The sequence below is a fragment of the Spea bombifrons genome, chromosome 10 (genome assembly GCF_027358695.1).
Source record: "Spea bombifrons isolate aSpeBom1 chromosome 10, aSpeBom1.2.pri, whole genome shotgun sequence".
Classification (NCBI taxonomy): Eukaryota; Metazoa; Chordata; class Amphibia; order Anura; family Pelobatidae; genus Spea; species Spea bombifrons.
In genome coordinates, this window is record NC_071096.1 from 33,186,521 (window position 1) to 33,200,165 (window position 13,645).

Sequence of the window (13,645 nt, forward strand, 5' to 3'; positions counted from 1 at the left end):
TGTATTGTTTCACCGGCTTTGATGGGGATCATGAGTAATGAACTCAAACACCACTACACTACCAATGGACGTTTTCCAGGGAGTGACGCAGAGGGTGCTAGTGAAGAACCCCGGCAACTAATATGTAGTGTAAAATTCCTTCCATGATTCCCCAATCTCTGGACCACTGGAACTATTTCAGGTTTGACTGTTTCTGTCATGGTTAATGTTGCTTCTATGTCCTATGTCTTCTGTTGGCTATTTGTACGCTGGAGAGCAACACAATACTTGTATTTTTGGATATTTCGGCTGTATTGTTTTCATTGTACATAGTATGCCTTAGTGCATTTGGTTATGCCTTGAATATATGTAATGTATGTGCCGTCTTGGAATAAACTCAACGCTGAGTTACTGTTCAGTTGAGTAACGATGCAAGCGGCCAAGTTATATATTAACTCAACAGTATTGCATTCTTTGCTTCTGTCAGACTATCTTTGTTTCTGACAATTCACCAGTTCTGGCTACAGCTTAATAATTCCAAATTGTAATAATTCACTAAAGAAAGATGCGAAGCTGGAGCGCCATGGATCAGAGCAGACCCACTGAAACCATTCGCCTTCATTACAGATACACAGCCATGCAGCAATACAGATGGTAAATGTTTTGAAACATATACTTAGATCTTGTATATTGTTACTTTCGGTCACAGCAAAAACAAACAAAAAAATGATATTTTGTAGTGGGTAGTGGTAATTTAGTACTAGAATATCTAAAGCTTGGTAGAATCAGTCATCTTCTGCGTCTCTAGCGTACGATAAAGCCTACCGTGAGTACAATGCTACATGAACATTGTTCTCCTCACATTTTGTCAACAAAGTTAACACATAGTGTGGACAGTATGGGTCCTTTATACATGTAGGTTGTGTAGAAGCTTACGCATCATTACTTAGCCCTGGGGGTGAAATTCTTCTTTAGCCATTGCAGATTTTAGGGCTAGGCACCCAACAAGGTAATGTCAGTCTGCGTACGGGCTGCTTCAAATTTCTGTCCCAATGTCCCCCCCCCCCAAAAAAAAAAACAGAGCATTCTTTTCGGTTTAAAGACCGTCAGTCATTCTAATTGGTCGTATATGACGTGTTTCAGCTCTACTTAAAGTACTGCTGGTCAGGATCCTCTTGAACAAAACAGAATTCTTGCACTGACTTCCTGTCACCTGCGGCCCAACAGCTCCTCGCACAGGTGAAGACCAGGACCGTTCCAAACTCCAGGAGCAGATCTAAAAACAGGTACACGAGATTTTAGGCTGAAATGACGCACAATGACAAACACCCATGCTGGACCAGTGATAGAACAGGCAACACATGCTGGGCTACACGCATCAACACCTTTGATGGCTTGCTCTACGCCAACAGACAAATACAGGAAATTATACAGAGTATTCCCCCTCCAGGACAACTATTAAACCCAATCTGCTATAACCATTAATATGTCTGCCTATAATGCAATATATCACTCACAAATCCTCCTTCTTACACTCATAGCTCTTCAGCTATCTGTCCTATCCAGCGTACCCTGTATGGTCACTCGCTTTGAATAATGTAGCAACTGAAATGGAACCAAAAATGTAAATATGCGTAAAGCGAGTCTGAACTTCATTCTCTGCCTGTCTGAATATCACCTGGTGCCATTACGGACACTAGGGATATATTTTAATCATTGTCTTTACTAGTTCTTTTGGAGGGTGCAGAGGCACATCATCACCTTCCTCTAGACGCAGAGAAACTACTTGAGAGCTGTTCAGCACAAGATATTTACCTGTTTCTGTGCTCCGCAGCATGCTGACCAGGGCTGGCATCAGCTGGAACTCAAACACTCTGCACCCCCCGCATTGTATACAGGGTGGGGGGTGAAAGCCCACTTCTATAGGGCTCATGTATAAAGGCATCCCGCTCCACGAATATCTGCAAGAGAGCACAAGAATTACATGGATATCAGACCTGGATTAATAAACCTAGAGGCCCATGTGCTCAATATGATTGGGGGTCCTGATGATATTAGAATGCACTGCACTTGAGTGTACACTTAGGAACTCACAGAGTACATGCCAAGCCTACCTATCCCAATTCTGCTTTGTAAAAATCTATAGGTTTATGTTGACTTAATGCATAAATTAACTAGATAATTCCAGAGTGTCATTAAACACAAAGCTGCAGGGAATACCAACCGCCTTCCTTGATCTATAACTATGACCTATGTTCTTGCATTGCTGGTATACCCTGAACTTCACAAGGACTGGGTTACTGACCTGAGAATTTGCTGACTGCAATGAGAAATCTTCTTCATGAACTTATAGAACACAATGTCATGACTCCGCAAGTTATGTTTCTCGTATTTTTCCATTTCTCCTTTTCCTGTACAGTTGCTAGAGGGAGAAAAAAACCACAATTATTGCATGCTATATGAAAAGACAGAGACAGAGAGAGAGAGTAAATTAAACTGATTTAAATGAACAAATAAACCTCTCGTTCTCCTCTGCTTATGAAAAACAAAAACTGGACCCACCAATAAAATCTGACTGCAACATATAATTATTGACTTAATGAAGCTGTAGAATAAATGCTATTCCATGTACAGACTTGTGACGAAACCACTTTTACATGTTGATAAGCTGTGGCAACGGGAATCCCCAGACTTCTCACCTTCCCTGATCTTCTAAAAGTAAACCTTCTCGTTTCTCGTATTCCCGAAGGAGCCTCTGAGCGTGATCCAGATCAGAACTAGAACCACATTCCTCTTCATCTGCTACTGAGATGTAATAAGAACAAAACGCAGAATCCAAAGAATGTTCATTGGGAGACCTATCGGAAAGGGACAGGTCCCTGAGTGACAATGTGCAATCCGTATTGACAGGCTCCGCTGGGCAACTGCTGGGGAGCGATACAACCGCTGAAGTCTGGCCTACAGAGTCATCATCTGCACCCCAGTCATCGGCATCCTCACACCAGTCTGTGGCTGCCACGTTCTCCTGCTGCACAAGGACAGAAACATTTTTGTAATAAATATTGTGGAAAATGTTTACACTGTAAACTGTGATAAAGTAACTAATGACACACCTGCTGCGACAACGTTTCTTTAACATGTGGTGGTTCGTGCTCCTGAAGACTCTGAGATCTTAATGCCACCCAACTGCCAATGAACAGAGAAAGTAAAGAACCAAAACATATACGCAAAACCTGAAACAGCCCATAATGGTATTGAATTATGGAATTCAAATGGCAGGATATGCATAAAACACGCATTAGGAAAGGATAATTAAGGATTATTGGAGGTTGATATGAAAATGAGAAAACTAAATGGGCCAGGGTGTCCTTACTAGACTTCTTAACACAAGATGTTATACAGTAGACTGTCTTTAAGAAAGGTGTCCAACAATTTGATTTCGCAGAGAAGTGCTATCATCAGATCCATGACATGTCTGTCCTTCAACCACCTAGAGCGCGCTCAGTCAACACAATCCAGTTACCTCTCCTGTTTCCCCCAGCATTGCTTCCCGACACACGCAAAAACGTGAACGACTCGATGAAAGGCCGATCCTTCTAGAGGACAATAGACCTGGGTGACGTGACACAGAGGTCTGGAGCAAAGAGGGCATGATGGCACATCCAGTGACACTTGTGGAGGAACGTCCTGTAATCGGGAAGTAGAAATTAATGCTAATGAGCAGCTGCCGCAAACGCCACCACAAATCAAAGTGAGTGTATAAAACGTTTAATTACATCCCACAGACATTCTAGCCTTCTAGATTCAACACACATGATCCATCATCTTGGAAACAGGTTGCAAGCGCTCCATGACTTGAGGTCAGGCTTCAGCTATGATTTTTTTCTGTTTTACTAGTCTGTGGTTAATTGTAGCTTTCCCCACAGGGCAGGTTATTGTGGCTGTACAGTATGCAATGATCCAAACACATATTCCATATAACAGGGGCGTCCAACCTGCGGCCCTCCAGCTGTTGCAGGACTACATCTCCCTTAATGCTCTTTCAGCTAAGGGGCAGGCTGATGGGTATGGGAGATGTAGTCCTGCAGCAGCTGAAGGGGCGCAGGTTGGACACCCCTGCTATATAAGCTAATGCCCACATCAGTGTTAGAGGAATGCCAGAGGACACTAATGGTGTGAAAACAGGGACAAAGCCTACTAAAATGTTATAGTTCTGGTTGCTCCTCTCCTTGGGTTTTTGTTTTGTAAATAAAGCTCAGGAATAAATAGTAACTCAAACGTCTGGTAACAAGGATGCTGCGTAAATAGTTGGCGCTATATTAATAAACAAAATAATAATAATAATAACAATAGCGATGTTTAACATTATGCTCTCACCGGCACGCCACCTATTTTACTGACGTCCCACGAACAAACATTATTTGCGATAGGCGCATCTCGGAAGCCAAGAAGAACCCGCTGGCAGGAGATGTCAGACTGTGCCATCCTGAGAGATCCGGGAGAGTGACCAGAAGGGGAGCGCACTCCTTAGAAGACAATGCACATCTGTAAGCGAGACAGCGGAACGTCAGCTATATACATAGACATACATAGTCCTGGGGTGATAATGTCACCATACAGACCCCTTTTATATGTGGCTCATAAAAACAAGACAGTATATTTCAAGCTGCAGGTTTATTTAAGGCTGGACACACAGCAGCCATATACCATAAGGCTTGACAGCAGGCTGTTCTGGGGAGTCCATTAAGTACAATGCTGCGGGGTAAAACAATAAGGAGGGAAATGAAATGGCATTTCCTGCACACAGCTCTTACCACAGAGGCGACGTCACTAAGGAAACATGCAGGGAGCCAATGTCGTAATAATACTTCCACCGACAAACGGCCGGCTGCAGGTCATGCCTATTTCATACGTGTGAGCAGTATGTAAAGAGACTGTGACATGCGTAGGCCTCGAAACACGTGTGGCGAGTGGAGCGGGTCACACAAACTCGATACAACCTAACCTGCTGGAACCCACACGGGACAGCCGAACTGACAGCTCCAGGCAGAGAGCGACCAATCAGATTGGTCTGACGTCACTTCAGTGGCTCTGTTAACTCTTGCACTGCTGTTTTTATGTTTGTTTTAACTCTTTTGTTTTTGTTTGTAAATAACCTGATATAAATAGGGAAATATGATATTATCCGGTGTTTATAGATGGCTGGGATGCTGAGAAATACTCATGAGGTTGCTTTATGATTGCAGGATACTGAGGATTGTTGCTCAATATTTTTCATCCCTTGCTATAGAATTAGAAGTGTAAATTATTTTTTAATAGATGAAGAAAATGTATCAAGGGTTTGGAAAGGGTAAAAGATTACTCCTGCGATGGCCGCCAGGCGATTACATGGAGTGGCTACCGTGGCCCGCCTTTGGACTACCAGCTATAAATGTATGGTACGGTCATCGAGGGGTTAAAAAATGCCAAATCACATTTATCTATAGCCTTCCAGGATGCTTATGGTGAGCAAAAAGTCAAAAAAGGCCATCCACCGTACAGGTGCACATCCCTGGCTTGCAAACCAGTGGGGTATTCTGGGCTAGGCTAACTTAGGGGTCACTCTCGTCGGGGTAGAAGCCCCTCTGCCGCATAATAAAGAGCCAATTGCCCTGTTGGGACCATCAGGCTTCCCGTAGCATCATCACACCCGTTGTACAGCGCTACGGCATTTGATGCCGCCATATAAAACAATAAATAATAATAATCATACCTCCCTATTAATAATAACTGCCCCGTCAGCCACCATTTTGCCACTCGATCTCGCTGTCCCTCCGAGTTTTACCTCTGCCCCACTTTTGGTTCTGGACTGTTGGCAGCTATAGAGCAATTGATCTAACTTTCCCCAGACTTTTTTTTGTACCGCTTTATAAGAAACAAATAAAAATAAATAACACACAATCCTTCAATAACCCACAATAATAGTAATCAAATACATGAGTATTTTGGTGTCACATGACTGTAGAAATGTCAAAACAAAAGCAAAACAACGTATCGAAGTTCACGGAATGATACGACTCATTGAGATGTAATGTATCAAGAGCGTGAGATCAGCACGGAGCGACACAGAGCGGCTTCCTATTTCCTTACACAGGGTATGTGTTAATAGGGCAGGCAGGGGGCCGACCCCGGGTGGTGTCAGTGGCTGGGGTGTGTTCAGCGTGCAGAGACGGAAGAACCTGCAGTGCAGCGGGGACTGGAAAACAGGTAAATATGTCCCATATTTCTATTCGGTGATCAGGGTGCGGGGGGATGTCACGTCGGGGGATCGGGTGGTCTTCTTTAACGCTGTGATGTCTTCTTCTCTACTTTGTTACCCGACGCAGGACAGGGATTAAACTTTAGGATCTAAGTGCTTGAGTGTGATAACTTCTAGAAAAGTGCTTTCACGAATGAAGTGTACAGAAAGCGTCGCACTTTATCGTGTACGAGGCTAGAGGGGCGATTTGAAGCCACACGCCGCTCGCTTTTTGCAGCTTGTTAGTCCCGTTGGGTTGGACAGACGAGGTGGCTGCAGCCATTTGTGAAACGCACAGACTTCGCCGTCGGCTGCCGGTCATTACGCTGTTACTTTTATTTCCTTTTCTACTCATACCTCATACTATCATTTCTTTCTCTGTGCATTGGCGCTGTTGACGGAGGTTTTCTACTTTCATAAATGATTAGTAAACATCATCCGATGACGGAGAACAGTAATAAATCCAAACGATCCAGGATTTAATCAAATCTAACTTTTTTCTTTACATGGAAAAGCCTGTTCTTTTTTTTCTCTTTCCTCATGTCTTAGTTGCTTTTTTTGGGTGGTGTCTCCAAACTTTCACAACCTGGCATTGTTGAAAAAGGTGCTACATTGTATATTAATTAGAACGTTAGGAATCCTGGGTCCTGTAACCTTAGACATGTGTGGTCTCCAGAAACCTAGTGGGCTACTTTTGTTTTGAGTCTTTTCCTGTGACTTTGGACACCTGATCTCAGCAGGTCATTTTGGATCCTTCTCTACGAAGCTTTGTGTGTGAATAGTAACTACTCTTGTAGATCACTTTGGATCCTCAGTCTGGTGAGATACCCCCTGGAAGATTACTTTGGATGTTACTCACTGGTCTGGGGCATATAGCTAATAGAGAATTGGAAGATTACTTACTGGGATCTATGATCCAGAATACCTTAAAGCAGGGGTAGGCATGAACATTGCTCATGGTGGACATTTACTGGGGTCTGCGTCGGACAATTTAATGATGTTTTATGGACCTTCACAAACCTTGCCGCAGACACCGGTGTCCTTCTACAGACACGTTGCCTATCCTTGCTTTAAAGGAGCACTCATGGGAGATTACTTTGGATCCCATGCCATGTCCTGACCATAGACACAGATTACTTTGGATTTGACTAGGGCCATCTATGGTATACTCTGTGGTTTCTGGTCTTAACGGATTTTTTATTGAATTAAGACACCTTGAGGCCTTGAGCGTCACTTGGGTAGTTATTCTGCGACTGTCTGAATGGGGAATTACTGTATACAACCTGAGACACTGCGAGATCTTGAAATATCTCGGTATTGCATTACTTTTTGGATATAATACGCTGTAAAGGTGATGGTGATTCGACTTCCTGAACTAAACCTACAAGAAAACAAATATTTTCTGTATCCAGGCAGCGATTTTCTGTTACCTCGCCTAGCGTGTCACTTCTTGGAATAAGGCTGGAGGTGTAGCCGGGACCAGCCTCTTAGTAAAGCTGAACAAGAGCCTAGTTGAGTGAATGCCTGGAAATAAAAACAATTTTGTCTCAGTTGAGCAACGTTGTGGGATATCTGTGGATTTCCCATAAGAGTCTTGTAGTTTGGTATATAATGTACTGCTTCATAACATAATAATGGCAAGATCCCAAAACCCCTCTGCAAGCCGTGACCATTGGCTCCCCTTCCTGTATGTATCCTGTTCTGGATGTAAATATTATGCAGTAAATACATTATCATATTTATTGATTGATATAGTGCCATCATATTCTGCAGCGCTGTACAATGGGTCATAGTATATGGTATAATAATAAACTCCTTGGGTATGCTCAGTAACAGATGTCAGCAGAAGTACGGGGACAGTTTTAAAAGGTTCATTTCTGTAAACGCTGGTACTCAGAAAAGTGAAATCTAGTCTCGTACTGTATTCCAGAAGGTCCAGAGCAACAGAGGGTATAAGCTTTATGACAAATGCTAGAAAACAAGACTTACGTAGGTGAGCCAGTTGAAGATAAGTCCTGATTACGCTGAAGGTACAAGGTCCCAATAGAACAGAATAAAAAAAAATCTCGAATTGAAATCGAGAGCAATTTAATAACCTCATAATTTTAGAATTCCTGTCATTAAGGTAGGACTTGCATTTCTGTGGCTATCCGTATGTCATGCGTTGTGCCAGCTTACAGTAAAGAAGAATGTCATATATAACGTTGTTCTTCTGGATTTTTCAGGAAATCAAGATGGAACCCGTTCCCGGCCTGTGTTTTGGGAGCGTTTATCTCTTTGTCCACTCCGACGATATCCACCTCTCCGATCAGTATAAAAATCAAACAGGTCTTATGTACAAAGCATTCAGTACTTCTCTAGCAGGTAACTCGGGGACATATACTGGTGGGGTGTCAAGGAGGGCCATGGGCAACAACAAATACTTTGTACATATAACTCCATAATGGCAGCTGCTGTCTTTCCCTTGGAACAAAGATCTCAAAGGAATGTAGACTGTCAGAAAGCTCAAATAGTTTCTCTTTAGTTTTCTGTGTCTGCCCCACACTCTTTACTTGTCTAGCAGGTAAACAACCGCAATAAAGAAGAATGCATATCAAAGTACTTTGTGAGTACATTAATATACATTCTATAACAACTAAAACAAAAGAGAACTGCTTGAAGCAGCCAATACGTTGAAAGGAAAGCATTCACATTGAAAAACGTTTAATGGACAAGACTACTTGATGATCTTAAGGCTTTAGATTAACAGAACATGTCGATGTATCAGTATCAGTTAAAACCACACATCGTTGTTTATATTTTGTGGGATGTAACATGGGTCGCAGAGCTAAGAAGGATAGCAGAGACTCCATTATGTAGAATCTGAGCAAGGTATCGAGCGGTTGTATCACCTCTGAAACTTGATTGTCCTAGCATGGTCAGAACCTTCTGTCTCCATACTACAAAACCTACAAATCCGTAACTCTAGGACCCATGTTACATACTAGGATTCTCATCCCATGTTGCTCCCTTACATTTCACAAGCAGAGCCCGGAGCACCCTTCATGCTATACCCTAAAGACTGTTTGAAGAATCTAATTGTATGAATAATATCTTGGTATATATTATCCGTTCTACGCTTCTACTAGAGGTTGACCTTCCTCTTTCATCTTTGGGCAGAGTCCTCTAAGGATCATCAACGCTCCATCGAAATCCTTAAGATTCACCCAAACGATAGGAACCTAATCCTCTATCTAAAATTCTGCGTGCTGGAGCTATGCCAAGCGTTTCTTGTGGATTACAAAGAGAGGAAAGTACACCAACGCATACAGAATAACCTGAGGAGTTGCTTATCACAAGGATCTGTGCAAGTTATTCTGGAGCTCAAGGTTGACTCCATAAAGCTTGATGATATACTTCATAAGGAACAAGAGTGTCTGGGACATATCAGTTCATCGAAGGTAACATTCACAAGTCATGTCACCACATAATTGAGGAGGGTAAACAACTGTTAACTATATTGAATGTATTTCCAAACAGAGGATGTTGGGTAATTCCACAAACATGCTTCCACCAAGCATCATGGTATTCCATTGTCTACTGTATTTTATACATATAAAACTCATATTGTCTTTCCTTTTCCCTTGTGCCGGCTATATAAACCTTGGATTATACACTTAGATATATCGTGAGGCCAGCGCCAACTAACTTGAGGTCAACTCCCAATTAAAGCCAAATATTTGGCTTTCTATCAAATATTATAAACTTCTGAAATTAACCAGATATTGGAAAACCTCCTTCCCAAAAAAGGAACCAAACACCACCTCCTGAGAGCAGATAAGACCCATTTGGTCTATCTAGTTTGTCATTTTTTCTCAGATTTTAATCAGTACTTGGTCTTGTCAACAGCCATATCCAGAGATCCATAACGTGTGCCTCTAGCTATACCACCCAGCACCCTGCTTGCTCTTTCTGATGCTTTTCATAGGACTCTTACCTTTAAATCCTCAGAAATAACTATTGCTAAGTCTTTCTGTCTTCTGTTATTATTGACAGCACAGTAGCTATGCTATATTTTGCCTTTGAATTTTTACATTCCACGTACATTATTGTACATTTATCAATTATTAATTATTTATTAAACTCCAGCTGCCCCACTGTCTGGATATTTTGCCATGGATGCAAATCTAAGCCCCAGATCTGTAGATTTAGAAACCATAGCGACTTCTGTTTTACTTATTTCACTCGGGCGGCATTTAATGCCCACATGTGTGCCACAGACAGAAAATATTAACATCATGGAACAGTTGCTTAAAATGCCCGCTCGTCATTGATCAGCTCTTTGTGAATTCTTCAGCCCAGTTACCAGAAAGATGATGAGTTAGCTGAACTGGACAAGCATTTCATGGAAATGACTTTGGAACCAAGTGCTCAGCAAAACAACATATCCCATTCAACAAGCTCCATCATGACCTCTCCACCCCAGTCCCTCCACTCAGACGGAAGTCTAGCTTCCGAGAGGTCTACATTTTGCTTTCACGAACAAGAGTATGGTGAGTTATAACATGAGATCCTTAAATAATGTGTGTGCAGGGCCAGGGATGACTAAGTGGCCCTGGCAACTTAAGGCCAGCAGCCACCAAATGATGCAAGAATGGCTACCAGCGTGATATGCGTGGCTCCATGTTCTGATTTTATATTCACGCACTGTGCAGCCGGGCACATCTAGCTTGTAGTGGACCACTGGGCATTTGTCCAGTCCAAGCTTGTGTGTCGGACTAATGGATTAGCCTTTATATGACTAAGATATATTGAAAATGTCCACTGCACTGCTTGTTGACCAAGTCTTTTTTTTAAAAATGTAAAAAAAAATTTAATTACATTTTGAAAAAGTTCAAAATAGATTTTTCCATTATCTGTGTTCCCAGTACAAACTGGGTTCATTCAGTAGCACTGACTCTAGGAGGTTTTATAGAATTGAACATGAATCCATACATTGAAGAACTACTCATATGAATAATAAAGTACTAACACAATTTGCTTTTCCAGCGGACAGGCCTCTCACATTTGAAGATCAGCAGCGGTTTGCCAACCTTGTTGGTAAGGAATGGAAGAAGGTGGGCAGATCTCTGGGTAAAACCTGCAGAGCTTTGCGTGACCCTGCTGTCGACAATCTGGCATGGGAGCTTAAACAAGAGACTCTGTACGAGCAAGCATACCAGTTACTGCTCCGATTCATCCAGGGCGAGGGAAGGAAAGCCACTTTAAAGAGACTCGTGGACGCGCTGGTGGAACATAATCTGATTAGAATTGCTGAAGAATTGTTACACGAACAGCAGAATGGGCTACTCTAATAGACTCGTATATACAGTGTAAGTCGGCAACAAGGTAACAGACTGGACTCTAGTCCTTCAAGTTATATGGAACACAACTACTGGACCACTGCACGTTGACCATCATACAAGTGATTCCCTGATCTGTCAGCACAAGAGGCACTGTGGGTGGGCAATAAATGGGATTTGGGTAGTGAGTTGAGTGGAAGTTAGATGAGCATGTCTCAGGGTCCACCCTGCCTGCCAGGACTATGGAACAATTATTTTCAGTCATGTCTACCTGCAGCCACTAGTTCTGATTTCCAGTGTATGACCTTGGCTTTGTTCTTGTGTCCCAGACCCCGGCATGTCCCAGACTTACCTATCTTCCAAGCCGTGTGCCCTGCTTTTGCTACAGTTCCCCTGTCCCCTGCCACAGCTTCCTGCCCCGCCAGTGGGCTTCTTGCCGTCTGCCCCGCCAGTGGGCTTCTTGCCATCTGCCCCGCCAGTGGGCTTCCTGCCGTCTGCCCCGCCAGTGGGCTTCTTGCCATCTGCCCCGCCAGTGGGATTCTTGCCGTCTGCCCCGCCAGTGGACTTCTTGCCGTCTGCCCCGCCAGTGGGCTTCTTGCCATCTGCCCCTCCAGTGGGCATCCAGTTCCAGGCCTGTGCGGCAAGACTTTGTACTCCATGTGTTATGATCAACTGAATCCTCTTTAAGTTTTACTCCACTGTATATACCAGTCCTGTTCTTGTTCAGCAATACATTCTATTCTTATATATCAGCCTGGTGTGAGACAGTTATCTCTTGTCTGTACTTATCTGTCTGTCGATATGCATCTCGGAGTACAGACAGAGCCGCAGATATCCCCTCCTGCCCGACTTGTTGGCCCGGGTCCTAACAGCGTGCAATCAAAGATGCCTATGTGTCTCCTCACAATACTCCATTGGTGTTCTCTGGAAAATAATTGTCCGTTCATTAGACAATCCTATAGAATAATGTTTGTGTTTTAACCACACTTAGCACTTTCTTATGTATTACCTTTTAGGAAATACCTAAAGAAATGCTTGATGATGGAGAACGTTCAGACTTCAAGATGGGACTTTACAGTCTCCTGCATCCTTTGTGATAGCAGAGACCATTGATTCTTTAATCCTTTGCATCTGGACGTTATATTTCGAGGTCACCTGGGAATATGGAGGGGTTAGGGAATGAGAAGTACATCATTTTATTATCTGCAAATCATCTGCAAATTGATTCTGTGTTTGAGCCATTCCAGTGCTTTCCTGAGCAGCCATTTAAATCCCAATTTTAGAGTGCCAATGATCAATGATTTAAACCCCAAGGCTGATACTTAGTTCCAATCCCGAGGATCTGTATCATTCATTTGTAATTGAATATTGCAATAAGGTGGGCTGTTCTCTTCTTAAATGACTTATTTTTTTATGCAAGTATTTATGCAAGATTGTCGATGGAAATTCATATTACATTTTTCTGAGATAATCAGTTCTGTTCAGGTATGTGGCCTTTTAAGTGTATGATGTCATACCATAGTTTAAATACACTTTCTGATTTTATATTCCTAATAAAGTTTGTGTCTTTCTATTCTTGCTTGAACTTGGGCAAGGCGATTCATGACTCTCTCCAGAACAATCTTCATTGGAGTTATCATCCCATTTTAGTGAAAATTAACAATAAAATAACAATATACACTTCGACAGCAAAACTAACACATCCTTAAGGCTTACTGGCACAGAAGTAGAAGAGGGCATTGCTCTTGCTCGATCTTAAAGATGGGGAGGTCTGATGGTTTCTGCAGGATGCAGGTCGTAGGTATTGGGATAGATCGGTTAGCGTTGTTGAATAGCTGCATTTAAAGTTCTAATAGATAGTGGAGAGTCTGACAGAACGTTTTTGGGAATTCCAGAGAATAGACATCCATGGGTAAAATCCTGGATATAAGAGAGGGAAGAAACGATATGTTTGTTTTCATTAAAACCCCTAAAACCAGACAAAGGCACTACCGTCGGATCCGGTCCTCGCGTCACAGGCAACTGTTTTGGGTGTCAATATACATAAGTTGTGTAGATTCATCTAGTA

The 13,645-nt window shown here is 42.6% G+C and overlaps 2 protein-coding genes and 1 long non-coding RNA gene across 4 annotated transcripts; 2 read left to right on the top strand and 1 right to left on the bottom strand.

Moving 5' to 3' along the window:
- Positions 1-1,064: 1,064 nt before the first annotated feature.
- PDCD2L (programmed cell death 2 like) lies at positions 1,065-5,003 on the bottom strand. Of its 2 annotated transcripts, none has more exons than XM_053449216.1 (8): positions 4,794-5,003; positions 4,357-4,505; positions 3,503-3,666; positions 3,093-3,165; positions 2,679-3,007; positions 2,285-2,401; positions 1,795-1,940; positions 1,065-1,255 (listed from the first exon to the last, which is right to left on the bottom strand). In XM_053449216.1, the coding sequence occupies exons 2-8, from the start codon at positions 4,462-4,464 to the stop codon at positions 1,125-1,127; spliced, it is 1,068 nt and encodes a 355-aa protein (XP_053305191.1). In that variant the 5' UTR covers positions 4,465-4,505; positions 4,794-5,003; the 3' UTR covers positions 1,065-1,124. The 2 variants fall into 2 exon arrangements, with proteins under 2 accessions (XP_053305191.1, XP_053305190.1); XM_053449215.1 differs by having other exon boundaries at positions 4,357-4,524.
- A 1,133-nt stretch (positions 5,004-6,136) lies between these two features.
- TRADD (TNFRSF1A associated via death domain) lies at positions 6,137-11,775 on the top strand. Its single transcript, XM_053449111.1, has 5 exons — positions 6,137-6,225; positions 8,482-8,620; positions 9,416-9,696; positions 10,593-10,788; positions 11,285-11,775. The coding sequence occupies exons 2-5, from the start codon at positions 8,491-8,493 to the stop codon at positions 11,587-11,589; spliced, it is 912 nt and encodes a 303-aa protein (XP_053305086.1). The 5' UTR covers positions 6,137-6,225; positions 8,482-8,490; the 3' UTR covers positions 11,590-11,775.
- Positions 11,776-12,812: 1,037 nt separating this feature from the next.
- On the top strand, positions 12,813-13,135 carry LOC128467648 (uncharacterized). Its single transcript, XR_008345742.1, has 2 exons — positions 12,813-12,955; positions 12,998-13,135. It is a non-coding gene; the product is annotated as an uncharacterized LOC128467648 (long non-coding RNA).
- Positions 13,136-13,645: the final 510 nt, after the last annotated feature.